Source organism: Pelodiscus sinensis, chromosome 2 (genome assembly GCF_052426305.1).
Source record: "Pelodiscus sinensis isolate ZL-2025 chromosome 2, ASM5242630v1, whole genome shotgun sequence".
In the NCBI taxonomy this organism is placed as follows: Eukaryota; Metazoa; Chordata; order Testudines; family Trionychidae; genus Pelodiscus; species Pelodiscus sinensis.
In genome coordinates this window covers 105,974,258-105,999,347 of record NC_143053.1, presented here as the reverse complement: position 1 = coordinate 105,999,347, position 25,090 = coordinate 105,974,258, and the positions used below count along the sequence as shown (strand labels likewise).

General features: G+C 40.8%; 1 protein-coding gene across 15 annotated transcripts in view; it reads left to right on the top strand.

Annotated features, from left to right (window-relative positions):
* CDKAL1 (CDKAL1 threonylcarbamoyladenosine tRNA methylthiotransferase) overlaps nucleotides 1-25,090 on the top strand; it is a 585,431-nt gene that overhangs the window by 204,568 nt on the left and 355,773 nt on the right. For all 15 annotated transcript variants that reach the window (XM_089776363.1, XM_075921165.2, XM_089776362.1 and 12 more), the window contains one exon: nucleotides 15,286-15,406. In XM_089776363.1, the coding sequence (XP_089632489.1) occupies nucleotides 15,286-15,406 (121 nt within the window). The remainder of the gene's footprint in view (nucleotides 1-15,285; nucleotides 15,407-25,090) is intronic.

The following is a 25,090-nucleotide window of genomic DNA, read 5'->3' as shown; positions in this document are numbered from 1 at the left end:
TCCCCTCCTCACAGATCAATGATCCAGCCCTCATCTGTAGTAAAGCCTACTGCCGGGGGTGAGTCAGTGATAGCCCCATGGCCTAGTGATTCAAAGGGGCTTAGGACTCCTGGATAGTACAGTGGCTGCAGCTGGAGCCCCGGGTCCTTTAAATGATCACCAGAGCCCTGTGCAGTGCACTGACGAGCACTAGGTAGTGTGCTTAGGACTGCTCTGGGGGGGCATGGTCCCCAAGCCCCATCCCTTCCAGGAGCACAGAGCCAGCCATCCCCCCCACCTTGGCCAGGGGCCCGGTGAGAATGTCAGCTCGCCTGCCTGTAGTCCAGTTTGGAGTGTGTTCACTCATCTGGGCAGTGGCTTTGTGACCACTTTGTGAGAACTTCCTGGAGCTTAAAGGGGAGGGGGATATGCCTGTGTAGCTGAATGCAGGACAGAAGAATTCAAAATACGAAGAGTCACATTTGTCATCATATCAACAACCTATGCTATGTTAAAAAATCAACAAATGGTCTGGTAGCACTTTATAGACTAACAAAACATGTAGTTTTTTACTCTGGTCATCTGAAGATGTGGGCTGTGCCCACAAAAGCTCATGATACCATCTACATGTTTTGTTAGTCTATAAAGTGCTACCAGACCATTTGTTGTTTTTTCCTGTACAGACTAACTCGGCTACCCCCTGAAGCTATGCTATGTTGACAGAGTTGCCTTCAACTCTTCCCTCACCATAGTTTTTATCACAGACCTTGAGTTCCTTTATTCCTTCTATTATCTCTTATAACTCTGTGAAATTTCTTCTCTCTCATAGTTTTAGTCTGTTGTGTTGGATAACTTTTAGAAAATATACCATGCAAAGTACCATTTCCAAAGCATTCAATTAATAATGATATAAATATAGCTTCTTGGAATCCACTTGTTCTGTGTGGATACTGTGCAATAGAATACATTTAAGTTTTGGCAACTTCTTGTTTATGTATTTCAGAATTGTAATTTTATCTCCAATACTTGTATCTAATGCTGTTTGTACTCAAGCAAAAACCACTCCTCATGAATTTATTCTTATCCTGTAAGTGTTAGAAAATTTGTCAGTGACTAGTTTTTAAGAAGATGTAACTAAGATTCATCAGGCTGCCAGGTTCCAGAAATGGTTCAAGACCATGCAGATTCAATTTTGAAGGAAATAAAGTATTTTTTGTCTCTACCAAAGTTGTATCCTGTCAAAAGACTTTGAATACTCTCTGCTCTACAGCAGTTGGACTTGGACTACTTTTTATACCTAATTATTCTACAGTATTTATATTCTAAATTCCTTCCCATATATTTAATCTGCCATGAGTCAGTTTTTGAAGGTGATCTGTGATGCTCATATACGGAGTAAGGAAAAGGGTGGCATTATGGTGTCAATGGCATAGTACAGAATATAGTCATATTATGTTAATACTTCGTGATTGAAATGTCTGTGTCTGCAGGTATTCACCTCGTAGAGAAATGTTTGAAATCTATTTAATATAATCATAGAATACTAGGACTGGAAGGAACCTCAAAAGGTTAAATCCAGTCCCCTCTACTCATGGCAGGACCAAGCACCATCTAGACCATTCCAGATAGGTGTTTGTCTAACCTGCTCTTAAAAATATACAGTGATAGAGATTTGGGGTCATTAGTCTTAGCTGGTAGACCAATAAATTAGGCCTTCCACATTGATGGGAGCCACATGATATCTGTGTTTATGCTAGTCACATTTACAAGTCAAAATTTTCCGTATATTTTTGGAAGAGAATGTGAGTATATACCATTGTTTTAAGAAGCATATACAAAGGAATAAGCCTTACTTTCATTGTGGACTTGAAGGAGGGGCTATAATTGCTAATGCTTACCATATTCTTTAATTTTGAATTTCCACTTTGCATTAATTCAAACCTTAAAGTCATTATAGATGTTAGAATTTGGCGGGTTTTTTTCTTAGACATCAGCTTACTTTTAAATTGCCTCTTGAAGTTAAATCATTCTGTAGGGGATATTTTTCTTTTCTATAGGGACTTGAACTGGAGTCTTCATACACAATTTATTCCACTCTTTGGGCATGGGTAGACTGAATTACATTGTCTGACGTATTCACAAAATACGGTGTTATAATGGGTCACTGGACTTGATTGTTGAAAACAAGCAAAGGAAATTACTTCAGGCTTGAACCTTTCATACTTCACATAACCTTTCTAGATTTCAGTCACATTGACCTGTCTGGTGAAGTAGCCCATCCGTTCCTAGTTTAAATATTAACCAATGTTTGCCAAATATTTAATTGACCTCATATATTAACTAATTATGAATCACTGAGAGTATTTTAGTAGTTCATCTAAAGGTGAGCATATAAATGGAATGTATATTACATGTGCTAAAATACAGTTTTATTACTGATAAGATTACCTATATAATAAGTGTATTTCTTTTGCTAATGCATTAAATAATAATTGCATGCATGTTCTGATTTCACTGTTTTGATATTGTTTCAAGACTAAAATAGCCTCACCTTTCTACATCTCAATAATTGTTGAGGACAAGCAGCCTCACTTTAAATGAAACATGCTGAAGGAATAAAAGCCACAATAAAGGATTAAAAACTATAGGAGTCAGGCTAGGTTAAATGTAATATTTGGTGTACTGTCTGGAAAATTGACAATTTGTTGACTGAACTTCAGCTTGAGGGGAAATGGAAGTTGTTAGAGGAAAGAGGGTGGGAACTCTGCCAGCCCCCTAGAGAAAAAAGAGAAATAGTGTTGAGAGTAGATGAAGATGGGGAGAAACAGAGAATAATTGTAGAGAGGAACAAATTGAGAGGAATTAGAGAGACACGGGGGAGGAAGGAAGAGGGACAAAGAAAAGGAGGTGAGGGCGGTGAGTAGTATGAAAGGAGGAATTTTTGCTTAGAGCACAAACATAGAGGAGACTGGAAAAATAGAGTAGTGAAGCAGACAATAGATTAAAAGAGAGAGACCACCTCAGGAAAGATAGAGGAGGAGATATAACATAGGAGAGAAAAATAGAAACCAAAAAGGAGAGGGGGAGAGAGATGAGGGAAAATTCTTTCTGGCAGAAATAGCAAGTCTTGTCAATCACTAGTAGTAGGTTCTGCTTCAATAAGATTTGATCCAGGAATTATTTCAAGGGGGAAATTTAATATAAAATAGTGAGAAATATAAGTGGAGGGCAGGATCATGTCATAACGTTTACAACTTAAAATTTTCAGATATAAAATAGATATTATGGGGAAGCCCCTGCCTTTGTGTCCCAGATTAGGAGTTCTGAAAATGTTCAGCAAAATTTTCCATGTTCTCTCTCCCTTTGAAAGAGCAGAATTGTATTGAAGTGCTGATCAGTGCTTAAGACGAGTCAACCTCTCATATTGCTTCTTTCAGCATCTCTTCTTACCTCTCATTTATTTCATAAGATGGTCAGTTTTTTAGAGGTTCTGAACTTACGCTGTTATTACTGTTGTGGACTTTCTATTCACCTAGCATCCCCCAGCTGGCCAGAAGTGCAACATGTCTCATCATTCTAGCCTTTGATGCAGTTTCCTCCATCTGCCACCTTATCTGCTTCTCCTGCTCATCTGCTTGCCTCTGCAATCAGTATGAATCTCTATTGTGGAGCCTCCCCCCCTTGCTGCCTCAGTGGGAGGTGGCTCTGCAGAAACTGGCATGCGTCCCATGGGCACCAGATCCCACGTTCCCCCCCTTGCTGTAATCCTAAATCATGATGGTACATGTAATCCTAAATCTCTGGGGCATCTGGTGCTGGCCACTGTCGGTAGACAGGATACTGGGCTAGATGGACCTTTGGTCTGACCCAGTACGGCCGTTCTTATGTTCTTATGATTTATAAGGGAACTGATTAATAGCCATCTTGTTCTTCTAAAATTAATATTACAGAAAAGAACAGGTAGGTGGATGCTCTTCTCTCAGCAAAATGACTGGCCAAGTATTTTCTGTTATTATTTTATTAACTGGAAATGGTTAATAACATAGTACATGCATCCTGATTAGTTAATAACTTAGATTGGTTAATTATGATATCACACAGTGTTTTAATATTATGTTCTGTGAAGAGCTGTAGGAAACACACATTAAAGAGCCACTTGTGGCTTGTGAGCCTTAGTCTGAGTGTTACTGTTGTAAAATGAACAATGGCTTATATTTTCTATTCACATTTCCAGAAGTTTAGGGAGACAATGAAGTATTGCAAGGGGAATATTAAGAGCAGGAATTTGTACCAAGTCCTATCCAATGCTACTGGAAGAGTATCTTATTGTCTACACTATGATCAACTCTTCAGGTGGTCAGTTTTTCAGTCTGTGAGAGATTTAAAGAAGTGTATGCTAACAAAAGGCAGTACAAGTCAAACCTCTCTAGTCTGGCAACCTCAGGACTTGACTATTGCCGAATTAATCCAGATGTTGATATCAAATAACACAAAAAAATGGATGTTAAATATTTTTTTTCTTAACATTCAAGGCAAATTCAAGGCAAAACGTGACATGGGTCGTGAAATCTGGTATCCTCCCATCAAATCTGGCCTTTTGTGTTCTTTTATCCTATACTATACAGGTTTCACTGGGGAAGCCAACTTTCTTCTTTGAGTGCTGTCCCTGTAGGTGCTCCATCTCAGGTGCTGGTGCATCTATGTGCTAGCAATCAGAGATTTTTTTCTAGCAGTGCCCTGCTGCACCGCACATGCGCAGTAGTGTTCCCTTACATGAATAGTATCTGTTGACTGTGCGTGCAGTGCCTCAGTTCCTTCACTACCGTCCTTGTCAGCAGATGAAGCTCCTCGCAGTCTCCCTCCTTTGACCTAAAAAACCAAAACAGGTAAAAAATTACTTCAGTTTTTACCCTTATCCAAGTTTTTCAAACCCTTTGTCCCTATTCTCTCTCCCCTCCCCGCCCCAAACTGTTAAAAAAAAAAAGGGGGGGGGGAGAATGTTTGCTTCTCGCTGTTTTTCCCCTTGTTCAATATGCCTGGTTCCCCAGACTTCAAAAGGCATGACTCTTGCAGGGACCCTATACCTGTCTGTGACTCCTCATGTATAAAATGCCTGTCAGAAGGCCATCTCTCTCAAGTGCCCGCGCTGCTCTAATCTCACAGTGCAGGCAAAGCGCGATCGAGAAAATTGCCTTAAGACCTTCCTCTGTGAAAGGTCTCTTCTGACACCTTGCGAGGACTCTCCCTCCTCAGAAAAGGTCGCAGGCAGGAGAAAAACTCTTGAAATGTTCCTCTTCATATTTGGACAAGACAACAGCAAAGGCCAGGACATCCCCATCCAGATCCCTGCTTCTGGTACTGAGCTCTTCTAGAGCCAGCACCGTCGATAAGCTTAGCAACTCCGGCACGATGCCAACAAAGGACAGCATGACACACAAGCGTGCACATTCTGAACGGAGGCAGAAGTCTTTGGCTTTGACTCCGGCACTGATGCCTGACATGGCACAGAAGACCGCGCCAAAACCTGCAACAAAGACTTCACCGAAGATGTCCTGTGCCAACATGTCACCTCCGACAGCACCAGTGTTGACGCTGTCTTCGGCACTGACAGCCCAACCACTGGCACCTATCAGAACAGTACTGCACAAGAGCGTACCGAGACATGCCTTGGCACCATCACAACAAGTGGAAACTGGAACACATTCAGTGCCACATTCACTAGTTTCACCGGTGTGTTCAAACTACTCTCCCAGATCCCAGCATTGTCCATATCCGGAGCCGCACAGTAGATACTCTTCCGAGCACTCTTCTCCAATTCAAAGACATCTTCCCTAGGAATCACGCTGCATGAGATCCACCCAAGTGCTTCCTTTGCCATGCTGGTATGGGCATCACTGGCCATACCCAACACCCTCATACCCAGCACCAAGAGTCTTCTCCAAGTTGTGTAGTACCAGTTCACCTCTGCGAGTGATCACTTTCTACCTCGACAGGACCAAGTCCTGAAGAAAGTCCACAAGACTCTTCAGAATGATCCAAAGGACTAAGAGATTAAACTAAGGTAGGTAGCAAGGGAGTTGGCAGGGGGCCAGAAAAACCAGTGGGGATACATTGCTGAAATTTGAATTGTATTTAGATATCTTGCCTGCTCTCTTTGGAGGAAAAATTCTAAGTTTAGGGCTAGAGAAAGCAGACGAGGTCATCAGAATTACCATGCCTATAAGAAATATTGGACATAGGAGTGAACTGGTCCTTGAAATATGAATCAGCGCGGATCGTGAGTAGAGGGAAAACATGCATTTAGTCCCGACCAGGGTATTTTTCTTTATTTTGGTTGTTTGGTTAAACTCTGTGTGAATCTATGCCTTCCCTCCCCCACTCACCATTTAAGTTACAGCCTGAAGAACTATGAATCTTTGTGGTTTTGATCTGTTCTTTTCTTAGTTGCGCTGTAACACCTAGCAACCAAGTATGCTTTATCAAGTATATTTTTTGTTTTGTTAATAAAATCACCTTTTTAAGGCAATGATTTGATTATTGTGTCCTGCAAGGTAACCTGAGGTCTGTATGTGTCTGCCTAGCCTTGGAGATGAGCTATCAGAGATACAGTTTATTTTTCTGTGCGTTTTACGTCTTTTTTTCAAGTAGTCTTGGGGCAAAAGCCCTTTTGTTAGCTCTGGGAAAGGAATTCAAGTGTTCCTTCCTGTTTTTTCAGGGTTAAATCACTTGATGGTGGCAGCTAGCCCCCAAAGTCAGTAAATCTGTTACTGGGGAGTTTTTGTAAGTAGAGCCTATTTAATTAAGTAGAGCCTATTTTTGTAAGTAGAGCCTTAAATACAAGGTATTTAAGATCCTTTGCGAGTCCCCATCTTCTGCACTCCGAGTGCTGGAGTGGGGAACTGCCCTGACACACGCCTTCTCAACAACTGTCAAAATGTATTTTCTCTTGCATGCATATATGCTGTACTATCCATAAGAGGCAACCATCTCCTGTTATTATGGCTCATTCCACCAGGGCAGTGGTGTCAACCGTAGCTTTCCTCAAAAATATCCCACTTTTGGACATTTGCAGAGTAGCAACCTGGTCCTCAGAACACATGTTTTCCAGACATTATGCTTTAACATCTGGTGGAATCCCAACTACATCAGTGGGCCAGGCTGTCCTCTCCACTATCTCGAGGACTTGGCTCCAAAGCCCACCTCCATGAGACGGACACTGCTCTTCAAACACCTGAAGTGGAGCACCCATGGGGACAGCACTCGAAGAAGAGAAAGTTGCTCAACTTGTGCAGTAATGATGGCTCTTCGATATGTGTGTCCCTGTGGTTGCTCCAATACCTTCCCTCCTCCCCTACTTTGGAGCCTCCTCAGGGCTATATCCAAGGTAGAGAAGGAACATAGGTGCCACGCAGCACTCATAGTCAGCGGACACTAATGTTGTGAGGGAACACTACTGTTCATGTGCAGCGGGCAGGGCACTGCTAAGAAAAATCTCGGATCGCCAGCACAAGGACGCACCAGCACCTGAGGTATAGCACTCACAGGAACATCCATAGACTCATAGACTTTAAGGTCAGAAGGGACCATTATGATAATCTAGTCTGACCTCCTGCACAGTGCAGGCCACAAAATCTCACCCATCCCTCCTAGAATAATCCTCTCACCTATATCTCAGATATTGAAGCCTTCAAATACTTTGAAGACCCCAAGATGCAGAGAATCCTCCAGCTGTGATCTGTACCCCATGCTACAGAGGAAGGCGAAAAACCTCCAGGGCCTCTGCCAATCTACCCTGGAGGAAAATTCCTTCCCGACCCCAAATATGGCAATCAGCTAAACCCTGAGCATGTGGGCAAGACTCATCAGCCAGACACCCAGAAAGTTCTCTATAGTAACTCCTATCATCCCTTCATTGACCTATTTCCCACTGATAATGAATGGTCAATTAGCTACCAAGATCATGTTAGCTCATCAAACCATCCCCTTCATAAACCCATCTAGTTTAATCTTGAAACCAGATAGATCTTTTGCCCCCACTACTTCCCTTGGAAGGCCGTTCCAGAACCTCACTCCTCTAATGGTTAGAAACCTTCATCTAATCTCATGTCTAAACTTCCTACTAGCCAGCTTATATCCATTTGTTCTTGTGTCCACATTGGTATTAATCTTAAATAATTCCTCTCCCTCCCTGGTATTTATCCCTCTAATATATTTAAAAAGTGCAATCATGTCCCCCCTCAGCCTTCTTTTGGTTAAAGTAAACAAGCCAAGCTCCTTGAGTCTCCTTTCATAAGACAGGTTTTCCATTCCTCGGATCATCCTAGTGGCCCTTCTTTGTACCTGTTCCAGTTTGAATTCATCCTTCTTATACATGGGAGACCAGAACTGCACACAGTATTCCAAATGGGGTCTCACCAATGCCTTGTATAATGGCACTAACACCTCCTTATCCCTACTGGAAATACCTTGCCTAATACATCCCAAGATCGTATTAGCCTTTTTCACGGCCATGTCACAGTGGCGGCTCATAGTCATTCTATAATCAACCAGGACTCCAAGGTCCTTCTCCTCCTCTGTTACTTCCAACTGATGTGTCCCCAACTTATAACTAAAATTCTTGTTATTAATTCCTAAATGCATAACCTTACATTTCTCACTATTAAATTTCATCCTATTGCTATCACTCCAATTTACAAGATCATCCAGATCTTCCTGTATGATATCCCGATCCTTTTCTGAATTGGCAATAGCTCCCAACTTTGTGTCATCCGCAAATTTTATTAGAACACTTCCACTTTTGGTGCCAAGATCAGCAATAAAAAGATGAAATAAAATTGGCCCCAAAACTGATCCCTGAGGAACTCCGCTAGTAACCTTCCTCCAACCTGACAGTTCACCTTTCAATATGACCCGCTGTAGTCTCCCCTTTAACCAGTTGCTTATCCACCTCTCAACTTTCATATTAATCCCTATCTTTTCCAATTTAACCAGTAATTCCCCATGTGGTACTGTATCAAATGCCTTACTAAAGTCGAGGTAGATTAGATCCACTGCATTTCCTTTATCTAAAAAATCTGTTACTTTCTCAAAAAAGGAGATCAGGTTGGTTTGGCACGATCTACCTTTTGTAAAACCATGTTGTAATTTGTCCCAATTGCCATTAGCCTCAATGTCTCTAACTACTTTCTCCTTCAAAATTTTTTCCAGGATCTTACATACTACAGATGTCAAACTAACAGGCCTATAGTTACCCGGGTCGCTTTTTTTCCCTTTCTTAAAAATCGGAACTATATTAGCAATTCTCCAGTCAAATGGTACAACCCCTGAGTTTAGAGATTTATTAAAAATTTTTGCTAATGGATTTGCAAGTTCATGTGCCAGGTCCTTTAATATTCTTGAATGAAGATTATCTGGGCCCCCCGATTTACTCCCATTAAGCTGTTCAAGTTTGGCTTTTACCTCGGATATGGTAATATCTACCTCCTTATCTTTAGTCCCATTTGTTAACTTACCATTATCCCTAAGCTTTTCATTAGCCTCATTAAAGACTGAAGCAAAGTATTTGCTCAAATATTGGGTCATTCCTAGATTATCCTTAACCTCCACTCCATCCTTAGTAATTAGTGGTCCTACTTCTTTTTTTTTTTCCCCCTATTTATATGGCTATAAAACCTTTTACTTTTTGTTTTAATTCCCTTTGCAAGGTCCAACTCTACCTGACTTTTAGCCTCTCTCACTTTATCCCTACAAGCTCTAACCTCAATAAGGTAGCTTTCTTTACTAATCCCTCCCATTTTCCACTCCTTGTATGCTTTATGCTTTTTCTTAATCACCTCTCTGAGATGCTTGCTCATCCAGCTTGGTCTAACACACCTGCCTATAAATTTTTTCCCTTTTCTAGGGATACAGGCTTCTGACAGCTTCTGCAACTTTAACTTAAAATAATTCCAGGCCTCCTCCACTTTAAGATCCATAATTTCTTTAGTCCAATCAACTTCCCTAATTTCCTTAATTTACTAAAGTTAGCTCTTTTGAAATCAAAAACCCTAGTCTCAGATTTATTTTTGTTTATCCTTCCATTTAATTTAAACTGGATTAGCTCATGATCACTCGAGCCAAGGTTGTCCCCTACAACCATTTCATCTATGAGGTCCTCGCTACTCACCAAAATCAAATCTAAAATAGCATCCCCCCTTGTTGGTTCAGCAACTACTTGATGAAGGAATTCATCAGCTATCACATCTAGGAAAATCTGAGCCCTATTATTATTACTAGCACTTGTTCTCCAGTCTATATCTGGAAAGTTGAAATCTCCCATGATTACGCAGTTTCCATGAGTATTTACTTCATTAAAAACATTAAAGAGGTCTCTGTCCATATCCAAATTGGATCCTGGTGGTCTATAACACACCCCAAACACTATCCCAGGGGAGGATCTGATAGTTTTCTTTCCCAATGTGATTTTTGCCCAAACGGACTCTGTCTTCTCCATTCCATCACTTTTTATTTCTTTACAATCTACCTCATCTTTGATATACAATGCGACTCCACCGCTTTTACCCTTATTTATATCTTTCCTAAACAGCACATACCCTTCAATACCTGTACTCCAGTCATGCCTAGTATTCCACCATGTTTCTGTTATTCCTATAATATCTGGTTTCACTTCCCGGACCAATAACTCTAGTTCCTACTTTTTGTTACCTAGGCTCCTCGCATTGGTGTACAAACATCTTAATTTTTGCTGTTTGGCCTCATTCACATTCTTTACCCAATTTGGCACGGACGTTATACCTCCAATATGACCTATTAGACTAGTATCTACCCCACCCTTCCTCATGTTCATTCTCCTACTCCCAGCTATATCCTTTCTTACTTCGTTTTCCTTCCTCTCAGTGTTAAAATCTGGCGTAGAGATTACCTGGGCATCTCCCAACCGTCTCCCCCAAATTCCTAGTTTAAAGCTCTCTTAATAAGTTGAGCCAGCCTCCATCCTAGAAGTCTATTTCCCTCCCTGCTTAGGTGAAGTCCATCTCTAGAGAACAGTCCTCTGTCCATAAATGCCTCCCAGTGACCATACATCCCAAAGCCCTCCTTATAGCACCACTGCCTAAGCCATCTATTGATCATCATAATCCTGTCACATCTTAATTGCCCTTCTCTAGGAACAGGCAGAATCCCACTAAAGATCACCTGAGCCTCAATTTTCTTGAGCATCCTCCCCAGCCTAGCATAGTCTCCCTTAATTCGTTCCAGCGAGAATCTAGCCGTATCATTTGTTCCTACATGAAGGATGATCAATGGATTCCTTCCTGCTCCCTTAATAATTCTCTTCAACCTCAGTTCCACATCTCTTATCTTAGCACCTGGCAGACAGCACAGCCTTCTATTCTCAGGATCAGCTCTGGTTACAGGCCTATCTATTCTTCTCAATAAGGAGTCCCCAATCACATAGACCTGCCTTTTCCTAGTGACAGTGAAATTCTCTGGTCTATCTCTAGCTTCCTCTGGCTGCAAGTCCTTGCCGTTCCTATTTTCCCTTGTAATCCTAATGCTCATTATTGGTGTTGTCTCCATTAAGTCTTCCCCTTTATCTATGGGACTAGCCACTCTTCTCTTCTTCCTTACCCTTCCATCTTCATTATCTACCTGCTGTACCCCTTCTACATTTTCCAGCTCCACATACCTGTTCTTGAGCTCTATTTTTCCTTCACTGACCCATCTTTTCCTCTGCCTGGTCCTCTGAGTCACATGCTTCCACTGTCCATTTTCTTCGCCCAGCAGTCCCTCCTCTGAGGCCCTTGATCCTGCTTCCATCTGCTTATCTAAGCTTTCCCCTTCAGCCACGTCATGCCTTTGCCCCATCATCTGCTCAAACCCCCTTCTAAACTCGACCAGAGTTTCCACCTGCATCTCCAGTCCTCGGATCTTTTCTTCCATCAGCTCTATCAGGCGGCACTTCATGCAAACAAAACTCCTTTCAGGTACCCCCTCCAGAATCATGTACATACCGCAGCTACTCATGCAATCATCCTCCTTGGCTACGTCTAGACTGGCCCCTTCTTCGGAAGAGGCATGCTAATTTCTAACTTTGGAATAGGGAAATCCGCGGGGGATTTAAATATCCCCCGCGGGATTTAAATAAACATGGCCACCGCTTTTTTTCCGGCTTGGGGAAAAGCCGGAAAAGAGCGTCCAGACTGGTGCAATCCTCCGGAATAAAGCCCTTTTCCTGAGGATCTCTTATTCCTACTTTCAAGGAATAGGGCTTTATTCCGGAGGATCGCGCCAGTCTGGACGCTCTTTTCCGGCTTTTCCCCAAGCCGGAAAAAAAGCGGTGGCCATGTTTATTTAAATCCCGCGGGGGATATTTAAATCCCCCGCGGATTTCCCTATTCTAAAGTTAGAAATTAGCATGCCTCTGCCGAAGAAGGGGCCAGTCTAGACGTAGCCCTTGTGTTCTTTACTACTTGGGCCATGGCCACTAATGCCTCTGTGTTTTATCTACTTTCTCACCAAAATCCTATTAGTCCGGTGAACACAAAAACAAACCAAAACACCCTCTCTACAGCAAAAACAAACTCCAAACAAGTCCCACAATCCAAATTCCCTTTACAAACTCCCACTCAAACTCCCCTGTTTACAGCTCTGTTTGCTTGGCTCCTGTGCTGCTGCAGCTATCTTGAACCATCGTTACTACACAAAGTGAGTAACTTTTCTCTTTCTGAAATTGGAGGTCCTGACCAAAAAGGGAGTTTAAGGGGGATAATGAGGTTATTTTAGGAGGGGTCACTGTATTGCCACCCTTACTTCTGCATTGCTACCTTTAGAGCTGGTCAGCTGGAGAACAGTAGTTGTAATCTGTCTGGGTGGCCAGCCCTGAAGGCAGCAGCAGCACCACAGAAGGGGAGTAATACCATACCCCTTTCACCCTTACTTCTGTAATATTGCTTTCAGAGCTGAGTGGTCAGAGAGTGGTGGCTGCTAAGGGCCTGGCTCTATAGGCAGCAGCACAGAAGGAAGGGTGGTAATACCGTACTATGCAATCCGTCTTTCTGTGCAGCTGCTGGTGGTAGTAGCTCTGGATTAGAAGCTGGGCTCATGGCCAACAGCCCAGCTCTGATGGCAATGCTGCTGCCAGCAGCTGCACAGAAATAAGGGCAGCAGTACCACAACCTTATACAATAACCGTGTGATCCCCACACAACTCTTTTTGGGTCAGGACCCCTACAATTTAAACATCATGAAATTTCAGATTTAAATATCTGATATTTACCATATTAAAGATCATGTGTTAACTGTGAACCATGAATTTGGTAGAGCCCTAAAATAATAGTTGGTACCTACCTCCATATGAAAGCCTTATGTGTACATTAATTTTCCTTCACTTTCTACTTGTGTAATTAGTAGGTATCTGTAGACTACTGCTGTACTCATCCTATCACTGAAGTGTCCCTTCTTGGCATAGTACTTGCAAAGATTATTATGTTTTCCATCTCAAGCACATCCAGCAATTATTTTTCCTTGGTTAACACTCCTGTCTCACTTTAGGCTTGTGGAGATGACTCATAAGTGCTCTGTTTGTAACTCTGGGGCATTACATCTAACCTCTCGCTATTGTAAACGCATTTGTGCTTTGCATTGCAATATTTTGCTTCTGAAGATAAGTGATAAGTAAGTCCATAGGCAGGCGATGTGGAGGCAGTAGTGAAATTTATACACATCTGTACACTACATAAAAATGTCCATTGTAGATAGCACTTCCTGTGCCCAACTGGCCTTAAAAAGTAAGTTATGAAGTTGATTCTCTGACCTGGGGTGTGGAGTGTCCTCTTTTGAGTCTATTCATCACATTGTCACCCTGCCAGTGGAGACTTAGTTAGCATTTTGGCTTTAATTTGTCACAGCCAGAATAAATTAGACTCAGAATTTAGCATTTGTTATGTAATAAGACAGTGGTTTTCAACCTGTGATCTGCATGTGGACTCTGGGTGGGTCCACATAATAGGACTAAGGTTACCAAAGACCCACACCTCTGTTGAAATATTTTAGGGGTCTCCAAGTAAAAAAGGTTGAAAACCACTGTATCACACTTTAAGAACAATTAATTAAAATGTTGTTAATTATTGTAAAAATATTTCTATTAATTTGTTTAAAGTCAAAATAGTTTTAAACTTTGTCATGTTACCGCTGAAGCATTGTAGTGGTTGAGAGTATGAAGTGAATGTGTTTAGCTCATTTTCATTGAATAGGCTGAGAAAAGTAAATTAGATTTTATGGCAAAGTCAGGCTAGAAGGCTGCATAGAGTAGGAAAAGGCAACCCTAGAAGGATAAAAGGCCCATTCCCCTGTTATATAGAAATGGGTTACTGTAGGTCAGTCAGGATCAACTGACAAAAGGGTTGTCTCAAGCAGAGCAGGATCAGCTGAGACAGGGCTACCATGGACCAATTAGGGTCAGCTGCTTCTACTTCAGGTCTTCGTGAGACCTTTTTAAAGCCTCCTCTGGTGGGTGGGTGGAGAGAGGAGAGAAAGAGAGGTGCACACGCTCTCTCTCCCTCTCCCTCTGTTACTAAGCCAGAGACAGCAAGGGAATGAGCAGCTTCAGGACGTGAGGCTCTGCTCCCTATCCCAGGGAAGGTCCACAAACCTTAACTCTCGGGTGAGGGTGAGGCTGACTGCCTGGACATGGCAGATAGGGGGTGCTGTACCTGAGGCCCATCTTGCCAAGGAGTACAGAGGCAGGCAAGGGAAAGAATGGCCCTTGCCAAAATTTTTACTATGATTTATTTTAAATGTTAGTATTCCTTTATACATTACTCTGATGGTGGGCAAATGATTACTTTTTCTTTTCTTTTTTCAGTTTTTTTTAAATTGCAAACACTTGACATGTGTAGAACAATAAATTAAAGCAGGGGTGGGGATCCTAAGGCCCCAGGAGCAGGGTGTAGTCCCCAGCTTGCTTGGATATAGTCCCCCCAGGCTCAGGGCTCCTGCCAGCTCCTGTTATCCCCCCCCCCCCCCCATGGGGCTGGAGCACACAGAATCTACTGGCCTGGGCCCCCTGGGCTCTGGTGTACGAGGGGAATGTGGAGAATGTCTTTTTCCTTCTCAATTGGGGGTCACCTCAGTAAGGGGTAGTGAGTTTTGTTTTCTTTTCACATGTGTGCTGCCTGCCCCCTCCCCAACTGATATTTTTCTGTAGGTCAACAGCCTCCGACCCAAAAAAGGTTCTCCACATATGCATTAAAGTAACATGATGGAATTCTTGTTTAATATATACTGCATTTTTGTGCTTCATTGAAGGTCACTCGGTGAGACTTCTGGGTCAGAAAAAGGATAATGGAAAACGGCTGGGGGGAGCTCGATTGGATTTGCCAAAGATTAGGAAGAATCCACTGATAGAAATCATTTCCATCAATACAGGGTAAGTATCTTCCAAACTTACTTATAAAATATTCAGCACTGCCTAGGGAATTAAATTCCATTTTTCTCCAGGCCTGGAATGCCCTCCTTTGAGTCATGTAGTGAGGAGGAAAAAAAATTGTAAACAATAAGGATTTAAATGGTGTCCTTTCTTTAAAAAGAACAGAAATCTTCATGTGACTGTACATTCTTATAACTTGGCTGCCAGAAAGACTTATGAGTTTTTAAATTATTTTCTATAATGTCAATTTATTATACTACTTAAAGATTTCTTGCACCACTGCACCCTCAGGTAAGTATTTTTAAGAAGATTGTGGTTTATTTTATGGATATGAAAACCCCTTCTCTTTGTTTTAAAGTGTAGCTAGCATTTAGTACTATATCTTTTTACTGTTCTTGCCTCATGTTTTATATAATTAACTGAAAGTGCATTCTAAAAAGCTACAATGGAGGCCTGATTTTTAAACTGACAGAAGTAACTTTATTACAGTAAAATGGGATATGATAATAAGGAAAAGATTGTATGTCTCAAATATATATTCTTCTCATCATTTCCACTGAAGTCTGCATTTATTGTATGTATGTATGTATCCTAATGCCCACTGTGGGCCTTAATCATAGCATCAGAATAGTAGAACTGGAAAAGATTTTGAGAGACCATCAAGTTCAGTCCCCTGTCCTCACAACAGGAATGATACTTAGGTCTCCATTTTGACGGTTTTTATGTCGTATCTCTGTGAATATAGAACTATTAACTGTAGCAAACATCCTTTACAGCCATGAAATATTATGCACTGATCTCAGCCTATGTCTAGGAATAATAGTATGAGTCAAGCATTAGATTTAAAATGAAATATTTAATATCTAGCTTTTATCGGTATTTGTCATAGTGCTTAGTACAGGTTGAACCTCTCTAATCTAGCATTCTCTGGTTCGGCAACATCTGTGATGCAGCACCATTTTAGTTAGCCAGATGTCTGCATATCATAGGTGTGGCCAAGATTCCCATAATCCCATAAAGTTTGTTTACAGCCACCAGTCCTGTCTCTAATTAACCCCTAAATGTCTTCTTTTAGCCTAGTAAGCAGTAGAAATGTTGATAATGATATGCTGTGATCTGGCATATTCTCTGGTTTGGCATGGATCAGGTTCTGAGAATGCTGGACTATGGAGGTTCAACCTGTGTTAATGTAGCAGTCCATTTGTAACAACTGTTGAGGTAGTAAAACCAGTTCTCCAGTAACTTCTTTTTCATATGCTTCTATTTTCTGATGATGACCTACAAGTGGTAGAATGGATGCTATTTCCAGTGGTAGATTATTTTTAGGATAATTGTCAACCTTACAAAAAGTGTTAGCTTAATCTTAACTTAAACCCAATTAAGGCCATTTTAATGCACTTTGATATATCTTGTTTAAAATCACACCTTTACTTAATTTGGATTATTTTTCCTGCATATCGCCATGTAGAGGAGCTCTTAATCTTACTCTTCAAGTCTAAATAAAACGTGTGATTATTTTACACATGCAGGGACAGTATGCTCAGTAAAATAGTTCATTGTAGATAAAAACAGACAATTTTGAAGGCAAAAGCAAATAAATCAGTTGTATATAGGCTACAGAATTTTCCAAGGTCATTTTATTACTAGAGTGACAGTTGGAAGATGCTGTGTTGCACAGGCATAACCTCTGTCTTTTGTGATTTAGATTACTGCCTTTCTTGGGGTGATTTTTTTAAACTTGTCTTTCTACTAGTGTACTATTGATGACTCCTGGTATTTGCTATCATTTTCAAGGGTGTAAAGTAGTTCTTTAGTGACTATACACAGTAGTTTTCTCAGAATGTAAATATCATATAATCAATGAAGTAAGGAGCACAATCTTTGACTTTTTATGTTTGAACTGTGTTCATTTTATCTCTCTTGCTTTAGAAGGCTCTTTAAGAGGTTTATTTTCATCAGTTCCTTATTTGATTTCACTTCCTTGTTCAAAAGTGGATTGGAAAAAGTTTTGAAATTAAATTTTTTGGAACAGTACTCTTCACTGAAAATGTAATTTGTGCCAGATGCATTGTAAAAGAAAGAAGTGTTACAATTGTTGCAATTTTTTTTAACTGAACATTTGTGATTCTATATATTGGAAGGAGCTTTGAGAAGTTTACTATTTCAAATTATCAATTAAATTGATCCTATTTTTATGTTATACTGTAGTTTAGAAATGGGGTTCAGATTAACTTTTACACTTTCCATTCTCAGCACATGTAATTTTTCTATATCAATGAGGGCAGGCCTCAAGTATGCATTCCTTTGCTTTAAAAAAAACCCAAATTAAAAATCCAAAGTAAATTTATCCTATTTTTCATATGAAAAAACACTATCCATTTTCAAAAGAGAGAGCTTCATTACTTGTAAAACTAGAGTTGTTGATGATTCAACTACCATTTGCCTCCAGCAGTCTGAAACTGTAATGCAAGTGATGTTTACTTGCTGCAAGGTACTCTTCTTAGCAGCCACCAGGAACAATTTAACTTCTATAAACTTAATGAAGTATGTTGAGGTTTAAGGCATCTCCAGTTCTTATGCAATAATGACTGAAAAACTTTAGGCAGCTGCTATGTAAAACTGGACACCGTAATATTCTTACTATATAATTTAGAAATGTGCATCTGTCTGTCAGTTTGTGAGTCCTTTTATTCAAGTACAGGCAGTCCCTGGGTTACGTACAAGATAGGGACTGTAGGTTTGTTCTTAAGTTGAATTTGTATGTAAGTCGGAACTGGTACATATTGTAGGGGAAACTCTAGCCAAACATTTCTCCAGAGCTCAGTTTTATTCTCCCACACCTCACTTCCCTCAGTCCTTTATTCTCAAGCTGAGGTGTCTGCTGAGAAAAGCTGCTCCGCATCTCCCTGGTCTGCTGGCGGGGGCGCTAGCTTCGCGTCTCCCTGGTCTGCTGGGGGGAAGCAGCTAGTGCGGGGTTGCCTCACCCCGTTTGTAAGTAGGGATCCGATATAAGTCGGATCCATGTAACCCGGGGACTGCCTGTACGCTGTTGTGCAAGGATAATGAGGTGTGCATGTAATTTGATTGTTTCCCATCCTGTGGAAAGGGAAGTGCCTGACAGATGGGAGTTATACTGCAGAATGGTAACATGGAGCAGTACAAAGCCAGAGATGAGGACTGGGACAGCTATAATCCCATTGGACCAGTAGGGAGTAGGGGTGTGGAGAAAAGGACAGCTATCTCCTGTATATTTCAGAAAGTTTTCCTGTTTTTTTTGTCGGTTTGTCTGTGTGTGTTTGTCCCGCAGCCAGGGGACATGCATGCCTCCCCCAACTATGCCTGCTGAAGCTGCAGTGGCCATAGATAGTCACTTTTTGCCTGGCCCCAAGCTGCTGTGGTTAGAGGCTCTGGTTGTTCTCTCTCCCCAGGCAGTCTCTATACTGAACCCCTTATCTCCAGCCCCATTCCAGAGCAATGATTTAAATGGAAAAAATAAAACGTATTGGAGTTGAGGACCTGAGCAATGCCAGGTAAATCTTATAGTAAAACCATAGATAGGCACTTGATGTGTTGACTTTTAAGGCAGGATGGTGTCAAATTCTCCCTAGCAGTTCTGACTCTGCTGGTGGAAGCAACTTATGTCGTGTTTGCCCTTCAATTATGAAAAGATAGTTTCCTGTCCTGAAGGGTGTATTTCTAGAAAGTGACCAGCTTCTTCCTCCTTTTTGTCCCTCAGTCCACAACCTTTATCTGGCTCCAAACTCCTGTCTGTACTAGGGATACAAGCCACTAATCGACTAGTTAACTATCCAATAAGCAAAAGCTTATTGGCTAGTCGACACACTAGGCGACTAGTCGCTCCCCTCCCCCCCACACACACACCTTGCTGCCTCTATCAGAAAGGCAGCAAGGAGGGGAAGAGGAAGGGTTCTTGGGGGAGCTGGCTTCAATCCGTTCACCCCAGCACCAGCTTCGTGGGAGGGGGCAGGAGCACAGTGGCAGCATTCCACCTTTGAAATGTACAAGAAGTCCCCACTGGGGCTCTTGTACATTTCAAAGTGGAAGCGCCATATGGAGCCTGGGGGGTAGCGAGGGACTTGGCCCCAGGCTCCATGCAGTGTTTCAATCTTTGAAATGCACAGTAGCCCCTGCTGGGGCTCTTATACATTTCAAAGGCAGAATGTGTGTGGCACTCCTGCCTTTGAAATGTAGCAACAGCCGGGTGGGCTCTTGCTACATTTCAAAGTGGAAGCGCCCTTATCGACTAATCACATAGTTGATGGAAATTAATCAACGAATTAGTCAATGGAATCTAATTTTAATATCCCTAGTCTGTACCATTGGTGTATTCAATCCAGTCTAGCCTGCCTCTATCCCTTTGACTCCTCTAATAGATTAGCCCAGTATGCCCTATCTAGCCACACATTTTTCTGAATCTCCTTTTCATATTTGGTCATAGAACGAGAAGTGATTAGCTAGAGTGTGGAGCATCTATGATGACAGCTTCCACTTGTACTTCTAAGGATCAACCCATAACACTATCATAGCAGTACATCTCCTTCTCAAGAGGTGCTGCCTCGTCCTTATTTGGCCCAAAGCTCCTTTTTTTTCCTAATGTTGCTTCTTATGCTAATAACTTCACTGTGGTCCAATGTTTCCACCTTTGCAGTCCCTAATATTGCCCCCACTCCCATGTTCACTGCTGGTTCATTTAAATCCCTAATTAGTTCTTTCTTGTGATCTTACTAATTTCTGTATTTTCAGTGTAGTTACTCAGTGCTTCTACAAGCAAGAGAATTTAAACTCCAAAAGAAAATATTTCCAGTCCAGGGTCAAGTGTTTTCAGGGTTCCAGAATAAGATCACAGAAACAAGCCTTAGTGCAGCGGTCAGCAACTTTTTCAAACCATAGAGCCCAACTAAGTCAAAATTGAGAACAAGTGGTCAGCAAAGAGCCGTATAAGAATGTCCATTAACATGACTGAAAATATACAGTTTAATATTATTGATAATTGATGTGATGCTTAATAATAGCATAACAGAAACCTTGTACTCATAGACTTTATTTAATGGGACTTCTTCTGCTGCATCATTTTGCACAATTCTTTGATGTTTACATCATAATTGGTCAAATCCAGCTTCATGCGTGCATTCAGGCTGTCTTCTGTCAATCTTAAGCGCGAAGTACCTTTGATGTGATTCAAGAGTGTTCGGTGTATGATGGGCTTAGGGCTCAGGGTTGGGTCACATTTTATGACCATCTTATATCCAAGATATACATGACTTTCAAGTTAAAGCACTTCTGAATTTGTCAGAGACTTCTATGGAAATTTGCATTTGGCCCACAGTTTGTAGAAGTTGTCCACTGTAGCAGCAATGCCCCTCTGCAATGTATATTGGCCAAACTGCACAGTCTCTGTGACAGAGGTTTAATGGACACAAATCAGCAGTGTTGTCTTCAAGTCGTCATTGTCAAGACCAAGTCGAGTCTCACGTCACTACAGTTCAAGTCTCAAGTCGAGTCCCTAAAGTCACTTTCGAGTCAAGTCCTAAGTTGAGTTTCAAGTCTTAATTTAAAAAACGTCAAGTCACTTTTGTACAAGCCATCAATATCGGCATTTTCGGACAATTTTTTCACCAAGTCGATTTAACAAAATTAGCAAGTTTCAAGTCACAAACAATGAACCCCAGTCGAGTCTCAAGTCAAGTCACCTAGGCGACTTAAATTGGACTCGAGTTCAAGTCGTGGGACTCGAGTCAACAACTCTGCAAATCAGACATTAGAAATGATAACACACGTAAATCTGTCGGACAGGGGTGGGGAATCTAAGGCTGGGGTGCCAGATGCAACCCCCAGCTTGCCTGGATCTGCTAGGCTGGGCCCCCTCTAGGCTATGGCATGAGGAGTATCTGTGTCCTCAGTCAGGGGCAATGGCAGTGAGAGTTTGGTTGTGGGCTTTTTTTTTTCCTTCTCACTTGTATACAGCCCCAACTGATTTTTCTGTGGGTCATCGGCCCCTAACCCAAAAAAGCTTCCCCGACCCTGCTGTAGGGGAAGCTTTTTACCTCCCTGGACATTCAATAATGGATTTAAAAGTAGCCATTCTTGTACAAAGAAATTTTATCACCCAATTTCAGAGCAAGATAGCTGAACTGGAATTCATTTGCAAGTTTGACAGTATCAACTTGGGCTTGAATAAGGCTATTAACTGGCTAACATACTACAAAGGCAATTTCCCCTACCTTTGGTATTTGAATGTACACATCAAAAGCTGAGCGGGACACATCCATCCTGACTCAATTAGCATCATTAACACTGTCCCTACAATTGACAGATAATTGCTTTTGCTGTAATTTTCACTCCAACTCATCCGATAAAATGGGTTTTACCTAAGAAAATTCATAATATATTTGTTAATCTCTGAAGTGCCACAGGACTGCTTGTTCTTTTAAAGTTACAGACTAACATGGCTACCCTTCTGAGCCTTTTTGTGTGTGTCATTCATCACTGGGTCTAGCCAATTAATTTTTTATTTTCCTTTGTTTTTAGTTCCTTGCACTCTAGGATGTATCCCCATGTGTGGTATTCTTTCTGGCCCCTTTCCATCACCATTCTTTTTTGATTTACATAATAGTTTTATTTCTTGCCCTAGCCATTTTCTTATCTCTTCTGTTTTTATATTCTTTAGTATTGACATTTTCAGTATTCCCCTTAGCCGGTTCATTTCTGCAGTCAATGTCTCATATATTGACTTTTCTCATACTGCAGCAATTTCAGCTTGACGGTTCTCTCATATAGGCTGATTTTTATTTTTATTGAAACATCTTTAGCCTTCCTGATGTTACAGTTTTTCAAACGTGTGAGTGGCTATTTCTGTTCACCTTTTCATGTCATCTTCCCCTTCCTCGATACTAGTTCTCCAAGATATACGCATTTTTTACTTGTTCTAATTTTGTCTCTGATCTTCACCTCTTGTTTATGTTTTCCATTTGCCGTAGTTCTTTTTTTCTCCATGTTAATCTTGGGTCCAAATTTTACTGCTTTCCTGGTCCACCTTAGCAATTGTTCTCTGTAAATCCTCACTGGTCAGTGCTCAAAGGTCAATAGCAACTGCAAATCTAAAATGATTCACTGTTCTTCCATGCAACATAACTCTTTTTGTTTCATCTTTGTGCTACATCTATTAATATTGCATCAAGTTGAACAAATCTGGCGATAGCGTGCCTCTTTGTGTCACTCTCATGGAAAAGAATGTCTCCAACCTGTCCACTAAATTTCAGAAAGAATAAGAGTGTTCTTGCTCAGAAGTGGAGTGTAGGAAGTAGATATATGGTATGTTATATAAAAACAGGGATGGAATACAAAGAACTAGAATAGGACTTGCTTTTGATCTCTTTCTAACGGTACATCTACAGTGCACCGTAACTTGAAATAAGATACACCATTTGAGCTATGGAAACTGCATATCTTATTTCAGTGCTATTTTGAAATAGTTTATTTTTGTCATTTGGCACTGCCTACACAGCACCAAATTTCCTTGTAGAATGAGATTTACGGGGACAATGAAATAGCAAGCCTCAAATAACAGGCTTGCTGTGAAGACACAGGATAGCTATTTCGGAATACTCCCGTATTCTGAAGTAGTGTTGCAGTGTAGACATACCCTACGTGTGGGGTAGACTACAGCTGCTCCCTGAGTTGCAAATGGTCGAGTTATGACCATTTGCACTTATGACCAAAGCTCCAATGGAGCGGTCGTAAAGGCGGTCCCCGAGTTACCAACAGCGTGGTCGCTATGTAAATCAATGGGGTCCGAGTTACGTACAAATTGTGTTACGGCCAAGTGTTTGGTCCGTAACTCGTTCGTAACTCAGGGAGAGGCTGTATATCTTTAGAAGAGAAAAAAAAATCATGTTCTCAATCAACAAGTGCTGGGTTTGAGATTTTGGCTGTTTAACATTTGTGATGACGTGTATTTGAGAGCCATTGACTGTATTTGTGCTTTGACCCAACTTATGTTTTATGGTTTCTACCACCTTAGGTTGGTCCCGCATATAAGGAAAGAGAAAGCTCTCATGCCTGTTCATAAGTACTTCAGTAAAAAAAATGCGGAAGGCAAGATTTTATTGTCTTCATACTTCTGATTTAAAACTGGGAAGAAGGGGAAAGAAGTTAACTTTGAAGCTTTCTTTTTATAAGAAACAAAAAAAAATCACAAGCAAAACTTTTATTTTACTTTCTATATTTTTTAAAAAAAATCCAAAACCTTTTAAATATTTTTATGAATAATACTGTAACCTCTGTATTTAGAAACGTATACCTTCCCCTTTTCCTATTTATGACCAACCCATCTCCTTTTTTTCATTTTGCCTTTAGTAGTCTATAGGTATACTGCTAGTTGTATGTTCTTTTACGAATGTATTATGAATTACTCTCTTGTTATGAGCCCATTGGTGAGGGAATGATGGACTGTGGAAATAATAGTGCTTTTTATTTATGGAGTAATGTTATACATATTTGGAATTTACAGGGGGTAAATCTTTAGCTATATAGATCACATTAAACCTGTTTTTATGTTTATCTTCTGACTTAAAATATGCATTTCTCAAAAGGTAAATATAATGGAATAGACCTTGCCTCTGTGCATTTCACTGAGATCAAAACTCAAAGCTACCAGTTTTATAATCTTCTTTAGGCAGTCGATTGTACTTGTATATCCATATAATAGCCTTTATCTTCTTAAACAAACTACAGGACTATGTAGCACTTTAAAGACTAACAAGATGGTTTATTAGATGATGAGCTTTCGTGGGCCAGACTCACTTCCTCAGATCAAATAGTGGAAGAAAATAGTCACAACCAAAGGATACAATTAAAAAAAAATTGTATCCTTTGGTATATATGGTTGTGACTATTTTCTTCCACTATTTGATCTGAGGAAGTGGGTCTGGCCCATGAAAGCTCATCATCTAATAAACCATCTTGTTAGTCTTCAAAGTGCTACATAGTCCTGTATTTTGTTTCAGCTACACCAGACTAACACGGCTACATTTCTATCACTTTATCTTCTTAATATTGAGACAGACGTGATAGCTGACTTGCTCCACATCCCTTTTGTCAGACGTACGCAATTTAGTTTTTTCTCCTTTTTAATTCCTGCTTCAAATGTGCCAGCTTCAAATGTGGGTTTGTTTCCCTAATGTTAGCAGTGAATTTTAGATTCAAAAGTATCTAAGTATGACCAAGGAAAATTTCATAACAGAACTTATTTACTTTGCTAACTTCTTAGTGAAATCTGTTTGGACTTTGGGTTGTCATAGACACAATTCCTCGGAAACCTTAAGGTATACAAACCTGCCAAGATTGGCTGACCAAAGTCTGTTGGTTTCACACAGTTTTAGTTACCAGCATAACCTTGATCGTAAACCCTTGGAGAAAAGTTAATGGTTTCTGTAAAAGCATTTTTCCTGCCCTGGGAAGGAGCCCTGCCTGATTTATTGAGCAAAGTGATTTCTTGCCTAATTTGCTTATACATTTTGTAAGACATAGTGAAATGGTGAGTTTTGAAATCAGTGTCAAAACTTCCATTTACTTCTGCCATTTTTAAAAGAAGAACATTATCTAATACATATTTGTTAAAAAGACTGTCAAAAGAGAATTAAAATGACAAGGTAAACACTTAAG